Consider the following 24030-nt stretch of genomic DNA (forward strand, 5'->3'; position numbering starts at 1 on the left):
GGCACTTTAAGGTCCCTTCCAACACAAACTACTCTGTGATTCTGTGATTTCATGATTCATGGCAGTCCTGGGGGTTTACTCTCTTTCCAAAGAATGGTACAGATTCTGATATATTTACACAAAACCTTCAGAAGTATTCAGAGAGTAATGTAAGACCAGCTTATGCACTTTGAAAAAGTGCGTTAGCTGACTCTGACTCTTTAGACATGCTGCCTCTAGTAAAATTTGTGCTTAAGAGCTTTGCCAGTCCAAAAGTTTGCAAGCCTGGTAACTGCAATGCAGGATCTTCCTTGAGAACACAGAGAAAAAGAACAATAAAGATGGTTCTCAACAAATTATTCACTTCTCTCTTATCCTACTGGCTAAGCTTCTCCCCACTTTTTTTGAATTTCACTACACAAAGCAATGCATTGAGGTAGATATTACATGGGTGGTACAGTAAGAACTAGTTGTGAAAGAGCTATTTCTTGCCTCCAAAGTCTTAGCTCATTTAAGACCTAATTCTGAAAACTAGTTTGTTCTAAAAGCTTAAATGAATCTATAAATCCATCTTTCCCCAAAGGTTCAAACTTAGCTGTATGACAGACATCCCAGAATGATTTGGGTGGGAAGGGGCCTTGAAGACCAGCTCATGCCACCTTCCTGACATGTTTTGTGTGAATTAAGACCAACAGGAAAGTAGAAACTCCCAGTTCAGGCTGAGAGTACAGGCCTATGTATTTATCAGCTACAGAGTCTCATACTGCTGAACAAAAATCCGAAATATTAGCTGGATTGCTAAGAAATTCAGTCTTTTAACAATTACAAGGAATTATTCCAGAGTCAGAATCATTCTGAAATTTTTCATTTAGACAGAAAATATTATCCTGTTCCTGACCACAATTCTCTTATGAAACCTAGTTTTAAATTTATTACCTACCCAATTCAGCACAAGAGTGACAAGGTCTCAACTCTGTCATTATTAATATCCACAAAAGGAACACAGGGTTTGGATCCCAGCCAAGGAAAATCTGTCCATTGTACTGCAGCATTTCTACCAGTAATAGTCTACCTCAAACCTCACAAAATGCTCAAAACTTAAGGGGGAAAGAGAGCAGTGCTTGGCACAAATACTATCTAGAAAGAAATATGATCTAGAGAACTAGAAAAAATATGAAAGCATTTGCTTAACATGCTAAATAAATGTAATATGTGAGAGCCTATCAGACCAACTTGCTGTCCACCTGGCATAAGCAAGCCCCTAACAAAGGAAGTTTTTTAGCATTAACTCTTGGATATACATTCACATCAGGAATGGGTTTACATCACAACAGCCATTTACACACAAGCAACAGCCTGCATGTCAGCCAGCCAAGTCATACCTGGTTTAGAGATGACAATCATCCTCCTACCTACAGCTACTCGATCTCTCCAGCTCCCCACCACCCCCATTTTTTGTCTTACAGGACAAAAACAGAAGATGGAAAGCACCACGACACTCAAGCAAACAGGGATTTGCTTCTGTGCCTGCCCCTCCAGCCTCTCATCTATCTAGTCCTTCCCTTTCCTTTACACAACACTTAAGTTTACAAGGCTTAGCTTTATTAAACTCCAATATTTGATGAAAGATAAAATGAATAAAGCTGCGTTCCAGCTATTGTGCTGGTAACATTTCTTCCCTCTTGCTTCAGCCCTTCACCCAGTCAGCCTGCACAAAAGCAGCATGTCTGAGCCACATCCCCTCACCTGTGACAATCACCTTCACCCAGTAATCATCTGACAGAGCTTGGCAGCAGCACAACCCTGGGCTTCATGTATATTCAAAATCCAAATAAAAATCTAATTACTTAGGAGCAAGCAAAAATTCACACTTTCCTATAAGGATACTAATTGAATTTCCATGTAATGCAGAATTTTATTTTTCAATAATGGAAATCCATTCTTTTCAACCAGGATGTCTATTCCTAGGTGCCACATTCTTTTCTTGTTAATAGTATTTTTCTTTCCCCAAAGTGAGTCACTCTGGAAAATGCCATTTGCTTAAAAGAGAAAAATTGACAAACAACCCCAACTGTCACAAAAATGAATGTTCATGCTCAGAGCTACAACTACCACATACCAATAACTTAAACCTCAATCACAAAAGTACCAAATTACTCAACAATAGTAACTGGCCTCAGGACAAGGAAATAAAACTTAAGTCTGCAACTGTGAAAATAGTTTCTACTAATACACTGCTAAGCACATGATCTGTTTGGCTTTGCTCTGCTTTGGCTGGGAAGTCTTTCGCAGAAAGACGGAAAAAGTTTTTGATGGCTTATTCAAAAGGAAAAATAGCCATTTATCAGGTTATGTAAAAATCTCATACTTGTGTTGGAAACTACACTTTGGCAGAACACATTCAATTACCACTGGGTCTTCTAGAACATTAGGTAAAAAATAACGATGGTTTAATCGCATTAAGGGTTTGTCTTTGTTGGTTTAAGACAAAGATTTTAGTCAAAGGCCTCATTAAATCTTAGATCATTCTGTGCAGAGCTTAGCTCCTCCGTGGGTCTACAAAAACAAGGAAGTACAACTATAATCCATAGAAATAAAAGAAAGATGGAAAGACTTCCAAATTTTTTATGCTTAGAAGTAGATGAACATTTTCCCCTGTTGAACAAAATACATTAATTAGAAATACAGCTGTCAAAATGAAATTATTTGTGAAATCAACCCTCAAAATCAGAGTCAAACACTTCAGTCCATACAGGCAATACTGCAAGCTTGTGCTCTTAAGAACATACTCAACAAGGCTCAAGGGAAAACATACTCTGAGCCACATCCAGATGGTGTGTGGTTCCAGTGAAGTTGTATACCTCAAAATTAATTATAGCCAAGATATTCACAGTATTTTCTCTTATCACAGAATGGTTTGGGTTAGAAAAGACCTTAAAGCTCCTCTTGTTTCAGCCCTCTGCCATGGGCAGGGACACCTTCCACTATCCCAGGCTGCTCCAAGCCCTGTCCAGCCTGGCCTTGAACACTGCCAGGGATGGGAATTCTCCTACCCTTCAAAATATTTTTTGTCTCATATTTTGCAAATTCAATGTATTCTTTGCATACCAACCACAATAAAAAATGCAAACAACCAAATTTAAAACAAGGTTGCTTAGGAAAATAAAAGCACAGTTTTATTATCTGAGTCAAGGAAAAAAGCTTCTGTACAGATCTGCAAGACTGCAATTTTGAACTGCAAATATACACAGAAATGCCCACAAATATTGTCACTACAGATTAAAGAGAGTCAAGTGTTCATCTGATTCTGAGTTTTGGTGCTGTTCAAAGATTTGCTTTCACAACACACTTTTGTTTTTCTTCCTTTCCCTCAGAGATCCAGCAGAACCTACCACAGTCATCACCTAAAAGCACAGTATTCCCTTGCATCATGCACATTCAAAAGAGAGAATGACAATTTCTACTTGCATTAATGACTTGCTTACAGAGGTAGTTAATTGCCCATCTCCTTCTGGACAGGTGCTTAGCACTGGAAAGACAGGTACCACTTTCTGCAGGGAATATTCTTGTCTCATAATTATTGTTACTAAATAAGAGGTCATCCACAGGCTCCTTAAGTAAACTATTCTTTATATTTGGGCACTTTAGTTGAGTAGACTGACATGACAAATTACGGCTCTCTCCTGACAAAAATACTGAAAGACAAATAAAACTATTTCAGAACTTGAACTTATTTGATCATGATACAAAAGTGATACTCCAGTAGCCTACTGGAGAAAACAGAACACCCAGAAAATGGAGCTAGCTAATCAATATTTCCAGTCAGGCAGTGCACAGCATTGCCTTTCATTCCTTTAGTCTTTACACACACGACCAATCAATAAAACCACAAAATTTAACTATTAAACGGAGTTTCACACGCCAGGCAATGTAACTCCCCTGCTCTGCTGAACATGGACAATGGTTAAAATGAGTGATCTGATGTCTGAATACTCCACTCCAAAACATGGCACAGACATCTGGCAGGACAATGAAGGGGAAACAGTTAATATGTTATTCAGTAACATGTAATTTATTAACAAATGCAGCTTCAGATAGGTTTAATCCATGAGCAGACCTGAAAAACAGTTTTTAAGAAAGAACAATAGAAAGCTAAAGGATTTGTTGTGCTTTATCAATGTTCCTCATCCCAACTTGAAATGCAGCTCAGTTTATCCTATTCATTCACTTTCCAATCTATCCAGGGCACCTGTCAATTTTAAGATATCAAGTTTTTCATAACATGGCATCAGTACATCTAACCAAACAGATCATCATTTTTCCTGACCTATCCAACCATTTTGATGAGAAATCATGCAGCTAAATGCCACAGCCTAAACAGTTTAGAGCAGGTATTTTCAAAATTATAAAGAATAAACCACTCATGGCATTGTAATTTATAGCTGTTATTTTAATATCCCATATTAGTGCAAAAAAAACCCAGTCTTTTGAGTCATGAATGCTACAAAGTCTGCATCTGCCATCCAGAAGGAGGGCCATCGAAAAGTTCAAGATCATAAAATCCTAGAATGGTTTGTGTTGGAAGTTCATCCAGTTCAAACCCCTTGCCATGGGCAGGGACACCTTCCACTGTCCCAGGCTGCTCCAATTCCCATCCAGCCTGGCCTTGGGCACTGCCAGGGATCCAGGGGCAGCCACAGCTGCTCTGGGCACCCTGTGCCAGGGCCTGCCCACCCTCCCACCAGCAATTCCTTCCCAATATCCCACCCAGCCCTGCCCTCTGGCACTGGGAGCCATTGCCTGTGTCCTGTCCCTGCATGCCTTGTCCCCAGTCCCTGTGCAGCTCTCCTGGAGCCCCTTCAGGCCCTGGCAGGGGCTCTGAGCTCTCCCTGGAGCTTCTCTTGTGCAGCTGAGCACCCCCAGCTCTGCCAGCCTGGCTCCAGAGCAGAGGGGCTCCAGCCCTGCAGCATCTCCGTGCCTCCTCTGCACCGGCTGCAGCAGCTCCACGTCCTTGTGCTGCTGGAGCCCAGGGCTGGAGGCAGCTCTGCAGGTGGGGTCTCACCTGAGCACAGTATCTCTCAACTCTGTACAAGAAGCAGAGAAGCCCACAAGAAGAAGTGTGGGCTTTAAGTCACAGATTTTGGACTATTTCATAGGCAGCATGGATGGTCAAACATCTTTGTCACTTGAAAAGTGCTCAAAAATGAACTGAAAAAATACTGATATTTTTAAAGCCTTTTCACCTTTATTGCTAAAATAAAGATTAGGTAAGAAATTAATACTCTTGTTCACACTGAATTATGAGGTGAAGAGTTATGGATTTCTTACCATCTACTAGTTGAAATTCATAGGACTTTAAGAAAAAGTCAAATATAACTGGTTTTGTTGCTCAGATTTGTTTTTTTACATAGCTGATTACAGACATTCTCTAATTACAAATATTGTCTATCTCAATTTCAATTTCCATAATTTTCTAGAGCTAAGAAGAATTTTGAAATAAATACTTCCTTTTTAGACATATAAAATTCCTTTTTTCTATCTCTAATCCTTGCAAAATATCAACTTTTAAAACTTTGTTACAATACATCAGCTTGCTTCTTGGTTTCCTTGAACAAGCAATTTCCCCTAAAGAATTAAAGAAAAATCATTTCTGAGCCAATAGGTTTTCTCTTCTCTTTTATAATGGGTTACTTGAAGCTGCTCAGGTTTTGGAATATCAGGATAAATGTCAGGGAGATAAATCACCAACACACCTCGTGAAACTTGCTGCTACACTCTCAGTAAACAAGCTGAAGCATATGGTTACAATTAGGGTTTGTATGACCACAGAAATCAGAAGCTCTAGTCATGAACCACAGCCTTGCTGGGCTGTGCACTGATGGTCCCTGCTCCAAACAGCTGACAGGCTACAGAGAGCTACAGCACAGCTCCCAGCACAACACAAGCCTGGGCAGTGTCAGCAAGACATCATAGAAAAGAGGCTTTACAAACCTTATAAACATTTAAGCCTCCACAACCTTAAGTATGAAAAATTGTGTCACTCACAAGGCACCAGCCTCTCCAAAAAAAGAAGAAAAATGTACAGTTTCACAGAATCTCAGAATAGGTAAGGGTGCAAGGGACCATAGTGGATCATTTGGTCCCAGCTCCCTCCTGCAGCAGGGTGATCCCAGATCAATGGTACAGGACTGTGCCCAGATGGGTCTGGAATATCCCCAGCAAGGGAGACTCCACACTCTCTCTGGTCTATTTCAGTGCTCAGTCACTGCACAGGGAAGTTCTTCCTCATGTCCAGGTGGATCTTCCTGGGCATCACTTCCTCTGGTGCCATTGCTGAGCCTCACAGAGCAGAGCCTGATCCATACTCTGATACCTCCTTGCAGATACTGATGAGTCTCTTCAAAGTCAATGGAAGACTTCTAAGAACTATCAAGCCAGGAAATGACAGTATAAACTGCTCTTCTGGGAAAGAATTCTTTGCTGTCACTACCATCAGTGTACGTGCAAAGAGTAGAGCTCACAGAGCAAAGACCATGCTACCTGTGCAGCTAATTCTGATTAATGGTGGTTTACTATCAAAATAATGTTAGTGAAGCTAACATGACTGATCAAGAATTTCATGGAATCTCAGGATGGTTTGAGTTGAAATGGGACTTTAAAAGCCATCTCATTCCAAACCCCCTGCCATGGGCAGGGACACCTTCCACTGTCCCAGGTTACTCCAAGCCCCATCCAACCTGGCCTTGGACACTGCCAGGGATCCAGGGGCAGCCACAGATGCTTCAAGAAATTTGTGCCAAGCATTCCTTCCCAATGTCCCATCCAGCCCTGCCCTCTGGCACTGGGAGCCATTGCCTGTGTCCTGTCCCTGCATGCCTTGTCCCCAGTCCCTGTGCAGCTCTCCTGGAGCCCCTTCAGGCCCTGGCAGGGGCTCTGAGCTCTCCCTGGAGCATTCTCTTCTCCTGGGGAACAGCTGCAGAGCAGAGAGGCTCCACCCCTTGGAGCATCATTATTTCTAATTATTTCCAAAGCAGAACAATAGTTCTTTCTAGTATAAGATCTCTGTCATTCAAAGTCCCAAGAGCTTGGTGGAGCTGGGACCAAATGCTACCAGAAGTGCTATTGCTGTGTAATCATTCTAAGCTCTCACATTATTAAAATACACGAAGATAAATTATATTTCAAGAAACAGAATATACATGACACAGTGGCTGTCAAAGGAAGTGTCTAAGAGCTTGATATTGAATACATCTCTAGCCTGCAGAGATTTCTACCCAACACAATGTATTTCTGTATTACTGTGATTAAGGTAGAAGGCGAGTTTTTGTCATAAAAACATGAAAAGTCACTAAGGTGACACTGAGGCACTGCTTGGGCTGCAGCAACTCGATTTCAAACCAGCTTCTGTGGTCTTTGTGGCACCCAAGCACAGAATTTGGGCAGTATGAAGCTGCTCTGGCACCAGTTTGCTGTGCAGCTTTTGCAGACTGCCCCTGCCACAACTGCACAACCAGGAACACTCAGCTATTTGTTCTCAAAGTACCTGTGCTTGAACTGCAGCCACACACTTCGCTCTGTGTCAGGCACATCATCAGGGGAACTAAGTGAAAGATTAAAAATCTGGAAACTCCCTCAATCTTCCATTCAGACACGGGAAAATATCACAGATACAACGTCAAGAGGATGACACTTACAGACTGCAAGCAAGAAGGAACACGAACAGACAGAACTGGTAAAGAAAGCTCAAATGTACATTTCCATTGAGGTGGGCATGAACAGGCAATTAAGCACTGACTAAGCATCAGAGATAGACACCAGATCTGTGACACATCACAAAAGGGATCTGGAAGGTAGAAGCAAGCAGAGTGATGCATTCCTTAGCAGAAGTAAAGGTTGATGAAATCATTGGAAATAATGGACACATTGTTGGTACCATTTTGTCTCTCTACTTTGATATAGGTTAATGTAGATATTACAAACCAGGCTACATAAAATTGAAGAGGAAAAAAATATTAATATAAAATACTAAATATTATTAAATAGTTTTTTGTAAAGTTAAAAATTACCATGCAAATGCTTATATTAACCAGAAAGTAGCACCAAATATAAAAAAAGGAATAAGCTATAGTGTGCATAAATCACAGATGTACAACAGAGGTCTGATACCTTCAGGTATTCTAATGCTGAACAGTATAATGCAGAGTAAAGCCTGATATAAAGTCATTAATGGCCAGGAATTTTTCTCTAGTCCCAACCAAAGAATACAGACAGAAAACAAGCCATCACTGACCACCACACACTGAACTCTGCAATTTCTATTAATGTTACAAAAGTCCACTTGTATGGCAGATTAGTTATGATGATGACTTAGGTGATTAATGAAGCTGAATCCGGTTACTGACTCTGGTTGAGGTTCCTTACAGATACAGCATTGTACCCCTCACATCTATAAACACCCTAACAGCACAAACCAAGTCAATTAGATCCCACTGTTGCAGTAACTCCTTACTTCTGCCAGATGCATTAGTGTCTGGAGTTGTTTTTAATAGCAAAGTATAAACTGGATCACCTATTTCAAAGGAAACCATTTAAACTGAGTTATTTTTCAACAGTCTTGAGTAGCACTATCATTTCCCTGTCTTAGCACATCATCTGCTTGGCAGTTCTTCACTCTAACAAGGATTTTATTTTGCAAGCAATAAAATGACTAATTAAAAAAAAATTTGCTTTTCCACAAAAAGTTGTCTCAACTTAGTTGACTGTAGACTATGAATTGGCAAACGTTAATAAATCTTAACAAAAAAGAAGAGAGAACTTAAAGCCAACAAAAAAACTTGGGTTTGAGGGTAAGTTGGTTCAATGTGCTTTGTGAACCGAGAATAATTAATTTCTAGTTTCCAATAAATGAGTTTCTAATATCTGAACTCTAGTGCCATGCATATTAATGTCATTTATGCTTCACAACACTGCCCCAGATCTAGGAGCACTTTACAATTCCTTTGCACACCTACTGAAAGACCACAAAGACAAAGCAAAGTTGACTCAGTAGAGAAAAATCTCCTTTCCGAATTTACAAAAATAAATACCATTATTTTTCCCCTCCTTCAAAAACCACCATTGTTTCTTTAATTATTGGAGCATAACAGAATTGGCAGGACAATCCAATCCAGGTATTTTATATCCAGGATGGAAAAAGGTCCTTGCACAGAGGTAACTTGGATCCAGTCAGAGGCCAAAACCAGAAGTAATCGTGTGAGGGTGCTGGTTCTGTGGTTTCAGAGTTAAGGAAGCTGATGAGAGGAAGAAAAACAGGCTACGAAGGTTGAGATGCAGGAGAAGGTTAACTGTGGGAAAGGGTAAAATTCTGCTCATATTGTGTATAATTATCAATTCTGCTGAATCACAAGGAAGGAAAAGGAGGGTGGATCTAAAATACGGTGCTTGTAAGAGTTTGCTGATCTCCTGCTGCAGTGCAAGTGACTACAAAATACGAATAGCATTATAAATGACCATGACTGTGGCATCAAGTAAAATAATTAACAAGTACCATAATTATTTTAGGACTCAAAATTTCATATTAAAAGTATTTTTTTTAAACCAGGCTCCTATCTCCCTTCATCCTAAGTAGATTATATTTAGACTGCTTCAGTAAACTTACTTTAAACATTATGTGGCATCTAAAAGGCACTGAGCAACACAGAAGTGAGTTTTCAATTCTCCCATTCTTCTTTCAATCTCAATCACGTAAAGATTACAAAATACACAGAAGTAATGCAATACATAAAAAACATCAAAGCTTTCCATAGCTGTTCATTGTTCAAAATTTGCTTTTGTTCCCTAACAGACTATCAACTCATACTGCTGCATCTTCATTTGTGCTGCACTCTACCAATGTACCTGAGGCTACATGAACCAAAGTACTGACTTGATAAGAGTTAATTCAGAGATAAGACAGGCAAATATGCCATTTACTCTACAATCCTACTGTGTCCATATTTTGCCTATAGTCCAACATCATATATAGGCAAATAATTTTTAAAAAATCTCAACCGTCTAGGCATGGATAGAAAAAACATTTATGTTTTTTAACAGGATGTGGTACTTCTTTTTTCCCTTTTCCCAGGCAGGAAATTAGAAAGCTCTTTAAAAGGCTCCTCTTCTTAAAGCTTTAAATGAAGACACTTAATTTGCCAGGCTAAGAGATGGCACTTCAGGTACTCATGAAAGAAGCAAAAAAACAAGCGTAGGCGTATGCCAAGGTAGTTGCTAAGGGAATGGTTCAAGAGGAGTGAAGGAGGTGGGAGTGTAGGAAGAGACAAGAACAGATGTAGGCTGAAATCTTAAGAGTTTGCACTAAGAAATGGAAACTTAATATACAACCAGTAAAAAGTCATGGGGGTTATCATGTGAGAAGTGTTACAGAGGGAGGCTGGAGTGGTGGCAATATGGATGGATTTACAAATCAGTCAAGTAACGAGAGGAACAGAAGAAGTGTTTTGCCTGTGGCAGCACCGAGACAGAAAGATACTACAGAGATCAGAATTAGTAACAACATAAATAACAACAATTATTCAGGTAATAACATGTAGCAAAACATGCAGAAAAAACTGCAAAACTACAAACCAGATACTGAAAACTGCTTTAGAATAACATGTTAAGAGCAATCCCCCTTTGCAAATGCAACGAAGGAAAAGAATATACCTGATGGGACTCTTGAGTAAAACACTATAAGGAACAATTTAATTAATCTGGCGTGTGTGTAAGTGAATTGAAAACCGAGGCACTGCTTCGTGCTGGGTTTACGTTAGGGACACAAGCCAGGCGCGGCTCTGGAGGGTGTCGCCCGGAGCACAGAAGCAGCAGCAGAAAAGCAGCCGTGCGCTTTTGCTGCCGCCGTGAGGAGAGACGCGGGCACTGCCTCCCACTGCAAATTCTGGCAGACCCCTTGCGGCCTGAACTTTAATATTCCCCCAGGAGGCTGCCAGTGAATTGATTTCACAAAAGAGCTAAATAAATAGTATCGGTTTTAACAGCAACTGACTTGCAAAGTGTTCTCCAGTTTATCGGGGAGAAAGAAAATAATATCTACCTTTGCTGTTAGCACTGTATTATGTTTTATCCTCATTCAGTGGAAAAGAAAAAAACCTCTAGGACGGATTTTTAAATACCAGTAAAACACATCTGGTGTGGGGAAGGGAGTAGCCACCAACCAAAACAGAGTATACAGTGTAACAAAAATGAGAAACCTTTTTCTGAAAAACGAAAGGCATCAAGTCTTTGCTATTCCTTAGGCAGTATTTCTCTACAGCAAAGTCTGGGAAAGGTCAGAATCTAGTCATACTTATCAGGAAAAAACATTAGTCAACTTACTGGGAAAGGCACAGTATGTTACAAAAATTCCTATCTAGGTTGCTCCCTTACATCAAAGAAACCTCCTGGGAGAGACCCCTTGGGACCACCTAGCATAATCTTTTGCTCAAGCAGAGCAATAGAACAGGTCACCACATCCACTGAGTAATTGTAAAGAATAAAATGTGCACATAAAACTATTCCTTGCAACATTTAAAGTAACTTAAGTATGTGATTCATCAAATAGGGCACTACTCGGTTGGTTGAGGGTTTTTTAATGTGTTAGTTAAAAAAAAAAAAACAGGGGCTAGGTGATACTTTCACCATCTGCTGTCCTGCAGGTATAATTGCTTCAGATTCTAACACATCTCAAGATGGGCCATGCAGGCCTGTGGACAGCTTTTCTACACTGGTAACACTTGCTGAAAAATAAATGGGCTACAGGTGTGTCTGCAAGAGAGGGCACACAGAAGGTGATACTTCATATGGTCTTAAGTACAATTTATAGAAAATCAGACTCACTTGCCACCCCAGATGCAATTCCATAAAGCAGTCCTCCTCCATCTGTTTGCTGCTGAAAGACGTGGGCCCCTGGAGGAGGGCTCCTCTCTTGCCTAATGAAATTATACAGCAAAGTTTTCACAAGTCTGCTGGTGTATGGGAGACTGGAAAGAAAAAAAAAAAAAAAACAAAAAACTTTAGTTGACTCACAATTCACAAAAATTGGCACAACAAAGTCCAGGTAGGGTGCAAAGGCTGTTTGTAGGGTGTTTGGCATTAAAGATGGTCAGTAAACGTCCCAGTGCTTACCAGACTGGAAAGGGAAAGAACACCAAGGTCTTGCCCATGGAAAGCTGCCTGGACTTCAGCAGGGGTCTGCAGGACCAACTTCCACAGCAGGATCATAAAAATTGCCTTTTGGTTTTTGTTTTTTAAATACTATTTTTAAATAAACCACTTAGTTTGTAGAATCTTTGTATTCACTTACTTCAGGACACAACTGGAAAAATATTTATGCAATGGAAAGAAAAGCTGTATTTTTTCAGTTTTTACTCCATGCCCTGCTAGCACAGAACAGGTACCAACAGCATCTCTCCACATCCACAATATTTATGTGTGTGCAGCTCAGAACCAATCTTTAACACTTTTTCATACCTCAAGAACTCCATAATGCTATGAATTTGCAAAGACCAATGAAACAACCTTACACCAGTGAATCAGAAAAACACCTGTAGAATTTGTTGAGTTTACCTAAAAGGTTACAGTATTTCCAAAATGGAGTAGCATTTCCACAGAAGCAAACAGCTGCTCCCATTCCCACCTGATTTAGAGCTGAAAAGACAGGAGATTTGTTAGGATAGACCCTCTGACCATCTGCAGAAGCCCAGAAAGTAAGGGGTTAATGTGCATGTCCCCAAACACCAACACCTGCATGGTGTGGATTATTGGGAATAACAAACAAGGACTGTTGGTAAAAACACACAAGAGAAAGACCAGGATGTGGCTGGAGAAGGGCCCACATGGAGGCAGGGCAGCATTTTCTGCAACAAACCTCCTGGTTGTGGCTCCTGCAGAAAAGCACTCCTGGCTCAGCGCAGGTGCTGGGATGGGGCCGAGAAGGGCTGGGGGCTGGAGGGGGGAACAAGCCCATCCCAGACCCCAAAGCCTCCAACCCATTCCCAGGAAGGTCTGCAAGAACTCACTGTGAGTGAGAACTGATTTGCACAAAAAGGGAGAAACTTCTCTCCAGGGAGGGGAAGAATTAAAAGGTGCCTCACAAAGCCCAGAACCCCAGGACATCCCACCAGCTGGATCCACATGGAGCCAGGACTGATGATCTTTCTCTTTCTTCCTTTCTCTCTCCCCTTCTCTGATCTAATTTTCTCTCTCTCTCTCTGTGTCCCTCTTTTTCTCCCTTTATAGCCTCCCTCACCTTTATCCAAACACCACTGTGCTTACACTGTGATATCAGCGACAAACACACTGTTTTCCATGCCAACTGTGTCAATTACTAATAAAACCTGGCAGATCCTCTAACTTCTGTCATTCATTTTGATCATGAACATGTATAAATCCTAGGTGCTCCCCTCTCCTTGTGGGTGAGTAGTCACACCAGTACCTCTCCAACTGTTCACACTGCTCTTGATTCCCAGCCACCAAATTCCCATGTCTGCCTCCAGAGGTCAGGTACCTGCTACTCCCAAAATTAGACCTCTTAGACCATATATTAACTCTTCCCCCAAATATGCTCCATTTTCCCCCAAACCCTCAATTTCTTCAGCCCAGAGACTGAAGTACCAGGACACCCCACATATCCTGAGGCTCTGGCTCTGTTCTGCTGCTGTTTCAGTCTGAAGTCTGCCCTGTGCTCCAAGGTGAGTCTCTCTCCTTTCCCCTTCTCTCCTTTCACGTCAGAGCAGTATCTGTCCCTTACACCTACTAGAAACTTCAGGAAACCAGAGAATAAATGCATTTATGAAAAATCTGCCCACACAGAACTTGAAGCTGAAAGAGGATGAATGGGAGCCTGACTAAAATGCATGTAAGCCACCATGAAAGCACTTGAACACAACCACCAGCTTGCCAGAACAAGTGGTATTACTCACACAACCAAGTTTTCCCCCCGCTAAGCCTTCCCTTCAGCTCAGCACAGCACGTGCCTTCATCTTTCCAAGGACTGCTGCTTATCTAGATGGCAAGAAAGCTCTAGCATTTCTGAGGGACCTGACTTCTCTAGGCTGCAGTGCTACAAGACTCATTGCTGAATAAGAAAACCATCCTGGAAAGTAAATGCTGTTTTAAGTTAATGAAACTAGTCTCAAAATATAAAAATTACTTCCAAACGAGTTTTACTGAATCTGGGCTGTGAGATTTCCACTCAAATCCCTCCAAGAGCCTTTAGAGATTTTCGTTTTTCTACTCTCTTTTCTTTTATGCAGAACAACAAGATAACATTTTGCTGCCTTCTGTTTTCAGGTACAAGGAACCTAAAGAAGTGACCAACAGTGTTTGCTTTGCCCTTAGGCAGCACCCCAAAGCAGGACATACCATCGACCATGCATCAGGTATCTGTGAATGATGCTCTCTCGCAGAATCTCTTTGTGGAATAATTGGCAGGAGAGGAATACAATGAGAGTTGTCACGGCTTCCAAAGAAATGCTGTATGTAATATCTCTGCAGAATAAAGGGAAAAGCACAGAGATTAATCTATTGGGTTGTTTACAAGCAGATTTCCAAGAATACTTGATAGCTTCACCTGATGTTATACACTGTGTAGCACAGAGAGTTTCAACTCAGAACATGTAAACAACAAATTCGAGAAACATTAGAACTATTTCCTCCCAAAAATGGGTTGTTTTTCTTAGAAATAAGCATTTTTTTATATGCCAAAGGAAAAAACAATATAAAAAGAGGTACTGCTCATTGCACTCAACTTGCAATTGATACACTACATTTCTTCCTAAAAACAATAAGTATCTCTCAGAACTATGTCCTTTCTACTGTTAAACAAAATTGTCACAAAACCATCATGCTAAGTGAGGGAATGAATGTCCAGTTAGCCCAACACAGCTCCATCTGCCAAAAAAACTGGATCCCTGTGAGTGGATTGTAATATACAAGTGCCAGCTCAAGCGTACAAAACTCTCAGAGTATCAGGATACCATGTACGTTGTTCAGTTTTAAATGGTATTTTTGAGGTAACAGGGAACTAGAAAGTTTCAAGGTATTACAGATAATCACAAAGAATGAGCTGCAATGCTTAAATACAGACACCAGACAGTTCAGCGAAGTTCATTTAGCTCAGGCTGATTAGGAAAGGCTGTGCAGCAGAACAGATGACAGGCACACTATTAAAAATATCTTGTGCTTTCTGTTCCCACCTCTGCCTATAATGACTTTGTTACAAATCTTGTTTTTAAAAGGGAGAAAAAAATGGCATTTGCCTCCTTAATCAGTAACAAATTGCAGACTGCAAGAAACCTTTAAAAACACAATGAACTAATTTGGACATGAACCAGTACCATTCTTACTTTCAACCAAAGACTGTTTTTGCATCCTCCAAAAAGAGGTACCTCATTTGGTGCAACAGCACCATCCTGCAGTTAATCAGAAATATTGTTATCAAGTACTGTTATTGATAACACAAATTCTTTAATGCTTTTCCCACTGTCACTATTTAATTTCCACAGTATGCCTCACAATCCAGTATTGCTAAGTTACAATAGCTTCCCTGCAACAACTACCAAGGTTCTCTAACCTGGAAGATACTGGAAATTCAAAATTTGTTTATTATTGTCAAATGTAAATATTTAGTAGTACCTCCATTTAAGATTAAAAAAAAAAAAATCAAAACACTGAAGGACAAATCAGCATTGAAGTTGTTTAATCAGTGGTGCCCTTTCAAACAATGTTGATTTGAAAAGTACAGTGCAATCTTCCAAAGAAAAACAAATCAACCCCAGAAAAGACAAGATTTTTCACTAGTCTGGGGATCAGAGCTGGTAAGGTCCTCACTGAAATACGCAGGATTTTATTTAGAATACACCAGTCTAATTTTTGACACAATCAAATAACTTAATATTCTCAAGCATGCTGCCAGATATGCTGTAAACATTTGCATTACTGTGAAATGCAAAAAGAAGAATTTCATGCACCACAATGCAAAGACTGCTTAAGTTAAGCTCCTCTTCAGCTCCAGGCTGGAGTTTCTGCAGAGTGCAGTTATTTATTTACTCAAAGCCAACAGCAAACTAGAATCACAATTTCCTGGATCACAATCCACAGAACCGCACCACCTCTCATACAAAAATGTTTTTACAAGTGAAGGTTGTGCAAACTCACTGTTTTTTATTTTCTCTCGCCTCATTTGAGTATTTGAACCCCAAACATTTGAAGTTGCGGGTTGGGAAAGGACATACTGCCTAAGTAACATTTTCCTGAAAATCATGATGTCCTTTTGAATTACTTTTACTCTCTGCAAGTTACCTGACTTTTTGCCCACTCCTGAGGAAGTTCACCAGTGTAAATGCTGATAATTAGATCAGGCCAGAGGTTACACTCTGATCTGGTTCCACTGCAAATTCATCTCAGCCAGAAGCAAGGCTGCACTAGGAACAGTGCCTGCTCCCTCTCCAAAACAGGGGTTCTGTGGAATCTGCCACCCACACAAACCCCAAGCAAAGCAAAGAGGACTTATATATAAACATATCAATTATCAAAGGTTCAGCCACCAGCAAAAAAAAAATAAAAAATTAAGAAATGTTTTTCTATCAAAATAAAAACAACAGTTTGGAAAAATACTTTTTTTATATCATAAGAAAAACATTTAGAAACTTATCATTATGGCAAAGGCAGAGAATACAAGAACAATGTCTCCTATCCCAAGATGATGAATGAAAAGGGTAATAATAATAATTTCATGACAAACTACAACATGCACTGGGTCACTATTCAGAGGGGAAACAAATTTTGGGGTCTACTATATTTTTTCTCCATTTCAATTATTTATTAATTTATTATTATTATAACTCACACAAGTGAAATAGCAAATTCGAGGAACCATTACAAAATAATTTTCTGTTTTGATAAAAATCAGCATAAAAAATAAACTAAGAGATTACTGTACTGTATTAAGTACATTTTGTGAGGGAAAAAATTTGCTTTCAATATCCTTATATAACTCTGACAGAAAAAACAAACAGGTAAATTCAAGCAGTCCCACTTAGTGAGTTATTCTCATTTTCTCTAAGTTCAACACCCAGACAGGGCAGGTTTAACTGTAGAAACACTCCACTCAAACCTATAGAATCTGTTCAAATTAAATATGCTCTGATATAAACACAAGCAGGGTCCTGATATCTGAGGTAACCCCTGAGGTCCAGTCACCCTGAATTCACCAGCACAAGGATAAAGCTTCAGAGTAAAATTATTTTCTCCACCAGGGGTCAAATATACGGTTTTCTGAAACTCAGGCATTTCTAAAGAATCATAAGAACTACCCAAAACCTCTTTCAACTTCAAAGAACATATTGTTTATTTATATTAAGAGACTATATAATACAAGGTCTTGGATTTGATTTTTTTTTTGTTTTATTCAAAGCTATCAGTCATACAGAATGACTTTACATGGAATTTATGCTGATCTCCAACTTCCCCTGAAAACTGTTTGCTTGCAGATAAGGAGGAAACTAGAAATAATGAACTCATGTATCAATTACATGTCAAAATTATTTAGCTACTTATTTCAGAAAGCCAGAATAACTGCATGTTGTTTTGAGCTCCTGTGCCTTTTTTTTTTTTTCCTTCTCAAGTGTCTTACAAAACTAACAAAAAAAATCCACAGATAGAGCTCATGTTCTGTGTAAATGGACTTCATAAAGTAATGTATCAAAACATGCAGAGGTCTTTTCTTTCTCTTCTTTTGCATTTTCTCTTATGAGGATTCATTACTTATTCTCAATTTTTTCATCTTATTCTCTCTCTCTCTCCTTTACTACAGGTCTGCCTGTCAAAACACACATCTTTCCTTATCCCAGCTGTCCTCCTGGTATCACACCTCCTCGTATGCAGTGACATCTTTGGACTGGAGGGAGCAGGTCCAGGTTCTCCCACTGTGACACCCAAGCTAAAACTGTTATCTGGCAACAAACCTTATAGATAAACATGTACTCTCTGACGAAAAGACACATCATACCATATCTATCTGAGATTATGTTAAATTATGGATTCGCCATAGAATGAGGAGCTCTAAAAGGGAAAATTCCCCTATACCAGCACAATAAACGTGTGTGTGTATTTAACACACTTGGTGTCTACATTTCAATGAAAACCTTATACCAATGCATTCCTTCCAAAAGCAAATGATGCCAGATCATTTCAATAAAAAATTTTAAAATTAACAATGAAGGAGTTGTATGACTTATAGTAATCATTAGATAACAACTTATTAAATCAAAATACAAAAATCAGAATCACAGAATGGTGTGGGTTGGGAGGCACCTTGAAGCTCACCCAGTGCCACCTTCTACTGTGGGCAGGGACACCTTCCACTGTCCCAGGTTGCTCCAAACCCCATTTAATCTGGCCTTGGACACTTCTAGGGATGGAGAGTCCACAAGCTCCAAGAAATAAATTCTACTGAGTCAGACCATGTTCCATCTTAATCAGCTTTGTCAGGTAGGTAACAGAGATCCTGGGCTCCTCTGGAACCTCTGCAGCCCCCACAGCGCTGCTTTAAAGCAGACTGCATTTAGACATACAATAGAACTGCTTTAGAATAAATTGGTGCAGTATCTAATTCTTCCAGGATATGGACTGGAGATAATATCACTTCTCTTCTGGTTGACCACCAAGAACATAAATTTTAGTTTATTTATTTTATTTATTAACTTTGGTGGCAAACTTGTAAATTAGAGTCATTGAATCCTAGACTGGTTTGTGTCAGAAGGGACCTTAAAACTCATCCAGTTCCACCCTGTGATACTGACAGGAACAACTTTCACTATCCCAGGTCACTACAAGCCCTGTACAACCTCAGCCCAAATACTATTTTCAAATGATGCAATCACCCCACATAAGTACAAGAACTATGGTCCTGTTAAAACCACAGCTCCCCAGTATCCTGGCATCTGGTTTATTCATTCAAAACCATGTGGATGACCTCCTATCAGCATCACCTACCAAGAACTTCAACAATCTACCTATGTGTCACCATCCTGCTGCTGCTGGCTTCTCTCCAAGGCCAAGCACCGTTCATAAGTGCTTTCTGTACTCCCAATCATTCAGCTTTGTTCCCTGCCTGTGAGAGAGAGGTCTGTGACAGAGGAACCAAGGTGAAGCACAGAGGCACCATAGAGGAAAAACTCAGCTATGAACTCCAATTAACACTCTGAAGGCACATGCTGCTGTAAACACTTTAATTACTCAGTGAAATGCAGCTATTTCTATATCAGCACACAGAGGACTGAGAGCTCATAAATGATTTCACACCTACAGAGCAAACAGCCTGAACAGTCAGAAACCAAACTTCAAATTTCAACACCCACCCCTAGACCAAGCCCCCTCCCTGTTCAAATATTTTCCTGAACTTTCACCCAGGCAGAGCTGTCTACTCCGAGTATTAAAAGGTTAAAAGGTAACCCATTTTCTAATTTAGGAGAGTTGCCAAAAGGGCTGATTCATACAAAAAGTCTCAAATCATACAGGAACCAGGTTTCATTTCCCTGCTTCCTGAGGGCCCACCAGAAAGGTGAAAGAGGAGTCACCACAGAGAATAGGATCAGTTTTGAAAACTGAAAAGCAAGTATAATATCTAGCTATCAGTCTAGGGATACAAGTACAACAACTGAAAGAGAACATGATCTTTCCTCTTGGAAACACTCCTAATTTTATACTCACTGATGGCACATATGCACTGTGGCAGCTGATAATGCCCTACACTCATTACAGCTGACTCCAAACATTTGGGAGATGTCCCAAGGGGGCACTGAGCAAACACTGAAAACTGGAAGCATCTGTGACATTTTGTGCTGCATCTCATCCACAGTGGGTATTCTCAACTGGGAGAAGAAGAGGGTGAGGAAACAAAAAATCCCAATATTATTTGAGTGGAAAAGGACCTTAAAAATCATCTCAGTCCACCCCCTGCCATGGGCAGGGACATCCTTCCACTGTCCCAGGCTGCTCCCAGCCCTGTCCAACCTGGCCCTGGACACTGCCAGGGATCCAGGGGCAGCCACAGCTGCTCTGGGCACCCTGTGCCAGGGCCTGCCCACCCTCCCACCAGCAATTCCTTCCCAATATCCCATCCAGCCCTGCCCTCTGGCACTGGGAGCCATTGCCTGTGTCCTGTCCCTGCATGCCTTGTCCCCAGTCCCTGTGCAGCTCTCCTGGAGCCCCTTCAGGCCCTGGCAGGGGCTCTGAGCTCTCCCTGGAGCTTCTCTTGTGCAGCTGAGCACCCCCAGCTCTGCCAGCCTGGCTCCAGAGCAGAGGGGCTCTAGCCCCGCAGCATCAATAATAAGGAAATACTCTAAAGGTAGTGCCTAAAGGATTAATATGACAGTCGGACTCAGGAGCCTTTTTTCACAGATCTGTTCCTAAACTATCTGAGACTACATGACAGTGTATATTTTCACCTCACTGGTATTTATTTCTTCCCTCTACAGATTAAAAATACTAGAAGAAATTCTGTACTTTTAAATGTTGCACAGAGAAGCCTGTATCATTCCCTTTTTACTTCACATATCACCAAGTCTTGTTACCAATATCCACTAAAACTATTTAAAAGACATTACTTTTCAAACACAAGTAAGCAGCCCAAATTCCCATAAAAATGGACAGGTGCAGGTTACAACCCCCAGGTAAAAGAAGATGACTCATTTGATTTACATTACACCATCACTGAGTTCTACACATAGCCAGACCACAGGAATCACATCCTACATTTCAGTGAAGCAGCCTAAGTGAAAGGAAGATCTGCTCCACAGTTTCTCCATGTCTTTGCTGTTGAGAGCCAAATGCCTGCAACCAGAGGTTTTCCAACACCCATGAGCTTTTGTGAAAACAGGGCTGAAAACCATATCAGAAAGCAGATTATTAGGAATATGACACACAGCATAATGTACGAAAAACTGTACAGACCTCTCATACTGTGCTTTGAAGTGAGGAAGTTTGTTACCAGTTAAAGCACACCTAGTGAAAAGACAGGCCATAGAGAAATACTGATCTATGTCTAAAATTAAAACTGAACTAGAACAGAGTAAGAATATGTGATACAGATAAAGGCTCTTCTCAGGATCTTTGAACGCTTAAAACACTGCACATCTATCATTAGAAATAAGGATATGAGCGATTAAGAAAATCTTAAAAATACATAAATATGTTCTATTTGCTGCACCACCCCAAGGTGCAGCAGCAAATGAAACTCCATCTAAATGAATCAGCTCCCTCCCAAACAGAGTACAATAGTCTTAAATTTTGAAGCTCTTCAAAGTGAAGCAACACAAATCTCTCTCAGTTTGGATGTTTCCAATACCTTCAAACTCAGTTTCAACAGATGGAAATTTGTCTTTGATGATTAGACAAAGTTGCCAAAACCACAAAAGTCACATAGTTTTCCAAATAATGGAGCTACTACAATCTTGATAAAAATTCCTTGAATAGACTCTTTTTAAAAAGCACTATTCTGACCTATTCTTTTGAAAGTAACAAAAATAATTAAAATATGACATTCCTGATCTAGAACAGAAAATATTTCTTAATCTCTTTGCTGCTCACAACTGGCAAGAAAGAAAGCGTAAACATTTGTCATCATCTGTGCATGGCACATTTCCTACACTGCAGTTATTTTGTAGAGCTTTATAATTAATTATATTGCGTTTTTTCCTTCTACATTTGACTTTAAAGCTCCCATAAAATGCACCGAGCATCGCTAAATGAGTCAAAACATTGCTAACATTTAAATTTCCAAATAAATAAGACTACACCTTAAAACAACCATAACTAGAGAAAATAAGGGAATGGAATAGAAATATCAACTAACTTGCACTGGCACCGCAGGGTGCTACTTAGGAGTGATGTAACTAGATCACAGTATTTCATTTTTCCTCCACATGCATTTATAGTTTTTAATGAAGTGAAAATGCACTGATAACAACCAGATGTTCAGTTACGGATACCAGCTCTTAACAAGCTGCTGAAAGAAGCCTTTATAATTTAAAGCTTTGGGAGCTCCATCCTGCAACAAAATGTTAGCAATGGTTTCTACATAGGAGTCATACAATTAAATACTAACATTGTATCTTTTTGCCGACTATGCAGTTCGAATCATTAGTGTACACTCTTGAGTGCTAACACTAGCAAAACCAAAGAAAAAGCAGAGTCTCCATAGCACACCCAAGGGAACCATAAATCAAACATCAACATACAGTAACACACGTGTTATAAGGGACTGCACAAGTCTAATTGTTGAAAACTCTATTTTCTATAAAATTAAAGCTGAGACCTTTATCCTGGCATTCTGTACAATGCAGCACGGCCTGTTTTTCAGAAAGGTAATTCAAGATATTTTTAATAACTCTCAGACACAGCACCACAATGTTGCAGAGTCCCAGAGTCCCTACTGCAACCCATTTCTGCCTTAAAGCACATTTGCCTTTTCCAATACAAACTAACTTTGAGAAAGATTTTCTTAAAATTCCCTATAGAAAAACTGAGTCACTTCCAGAAATACTCTGCCTCCCAGAAAGGCTCTGCAGTGTTTCCCAAGAACAAAAAGAAGTTATGTTTCCTAATAAAGGACAGAGTTTTGACATTTACCTTCTTCCACATCCCACATCTTCCTTATTAATTTTGAGAAAGACAGTTCACCTGCAATTTACAAGTGTGCTGTAGGCTGTTTTGTAGGCAGAAATGAGCTTATTCTACCAAGGCTGGTAACTAGAGCAAGCTCAGAGGTAAGTGACATCTGTCCATGCCAGGAAAAGACCGGAGCCTTCACAAATTCAATGTCCCTGCCAAGCCCAAACTTCTTATATTTAGCATCCCAGAATGGTTTGGGTGGGAAGGGACATTAAAGCCCATCCAGTTCAAACCCCTTGCCATGGGCAGGGACATCTTCCACTGTCCCAGGCTGCTCCAATTCCCATCCAGCCTGGCCTTGGGCACTGCCAGGGATCCAGGGGCAGCCACAGCTGCTCTGGGCACCCTGTGCCAGGGCCTGCCCACCCTCCCACCAGCAATTCCTTCCCAATATCCCATCCAGCCCTGCCCTCTGGCACTGGGAGCCATTGCCTGTGTCCTGTCCCTGCATGCCCTGTCCCCAGTCCCTGTGCAGCTCTCCTGGAGCCCCTTCAGGCCCTGGCAGGGGCTCTGAGCTCTCCCTGGAGCTTCTCTGGTGCAGCTGAGCACCCCCAGCTCTGCCAGCCTGGCTCCAGAGCAGAGGGGCTCCAGCCCTGCAGCATCTCCGTGCCTCCTCTGCACTGGCTGCAGCAGCTCCACGTCCTTGTGCTGCTGGAGCCCAGGGCTGGAGGCAGCTCTGCAGGTGGGGTCTCACCTGAGCACAGGGGCACAGGGGCAGAATCCCCCCTTCCCTCTGCCCACGCTGGGGCTCAGCCCAGGGCAGGGGGATTTCTGGGTCCTAGTGCACATGGCTGGTCCACGTCCAGCGGGCTACAACCAGTATACACAAAATCCCTTCTCCTCAGGGCTGCTCCCCAGCCAGCCTGGAACAACTATGTACTTGCCTGGAAAACACCACACAGGTATCCCAAGCACATGACATGAAATTCAGAACAAGTTCACAAGGAAGGAGTGCAAGACATCCACAAAGGAACCTCTGTTCCTGTATTCTGAACGTGGAGGTGGCCTTCCACGCTTTAAAAATAATGTTACAGTTTCAGTGAAGGAGAAAAATATAAGCTTTAACTGGGGTGCAGACATGCAACAAATTCAGACAGCAGCTGCTAGCTGTATCTACCCCTTCACCAAACTGCATCTACAGAACCCAAGGGACACACTAATTGTCACAATCCTCTGTTAAGGCTATTGAATGCTCCTAACAAAATCTTTGCTATTCTGAAAGACACTTCGAATACCAGCTCAGCATGGAGATTTTAACTGTCTGTCACAACAAAAATTTATCTTTAATAGTATCCTTGCAGACAGACACTCTGTTACAGTGCCACTGCAAGCTGCCAAAGCTGT

The 24030-nt window shown here is 40.8% G+C and overlaps 1 protein-coding gene across 6 annotated transcripts in view; it reads right to left on the reverse strand.

The window, feature by feature from the left end:
- The window catches only part of DYM (dymeclin), a 208125-nt gene that overhangs the window by 152757 nt on the left and 31338 nt on the right, over positions 1 to 24030 (reverse strand). For all 6 annotated transcript variants that reach the window (XM_056514018.1, XM_056514017.1, XM_056514016.1 and 3 more), the window contains 2 exons: positions 14377 to 14502; positions 11851 to 11993 (listed from right to left, as the gene is read on the reverse strand). In XM_056514018.1, coding sequence (XP_056369993.1) covers positions 11851 to 11993; positions 14377 to 14502 — 269 coding nt within the window. The remainder of the gene's footprint in view (positions 1 to 11850; positions 11994 to 14376; positions 14503 to 24030) is intronic.

This window comes from Oenanthe melanoleuca, chromosome Z, assembly GCF_029582105.1.
Source record: "Oenanthe melanoleuca isolate GR-GAL-2019-014 chromosome Z, OMel1.0, whole genome shotgun sequence".
NCBI lineage: Eukaryota > Metazoa > Chordata > Aves > Passeriformes > Muscicapidae > Oenanthe > Oenanthe melanoleuca.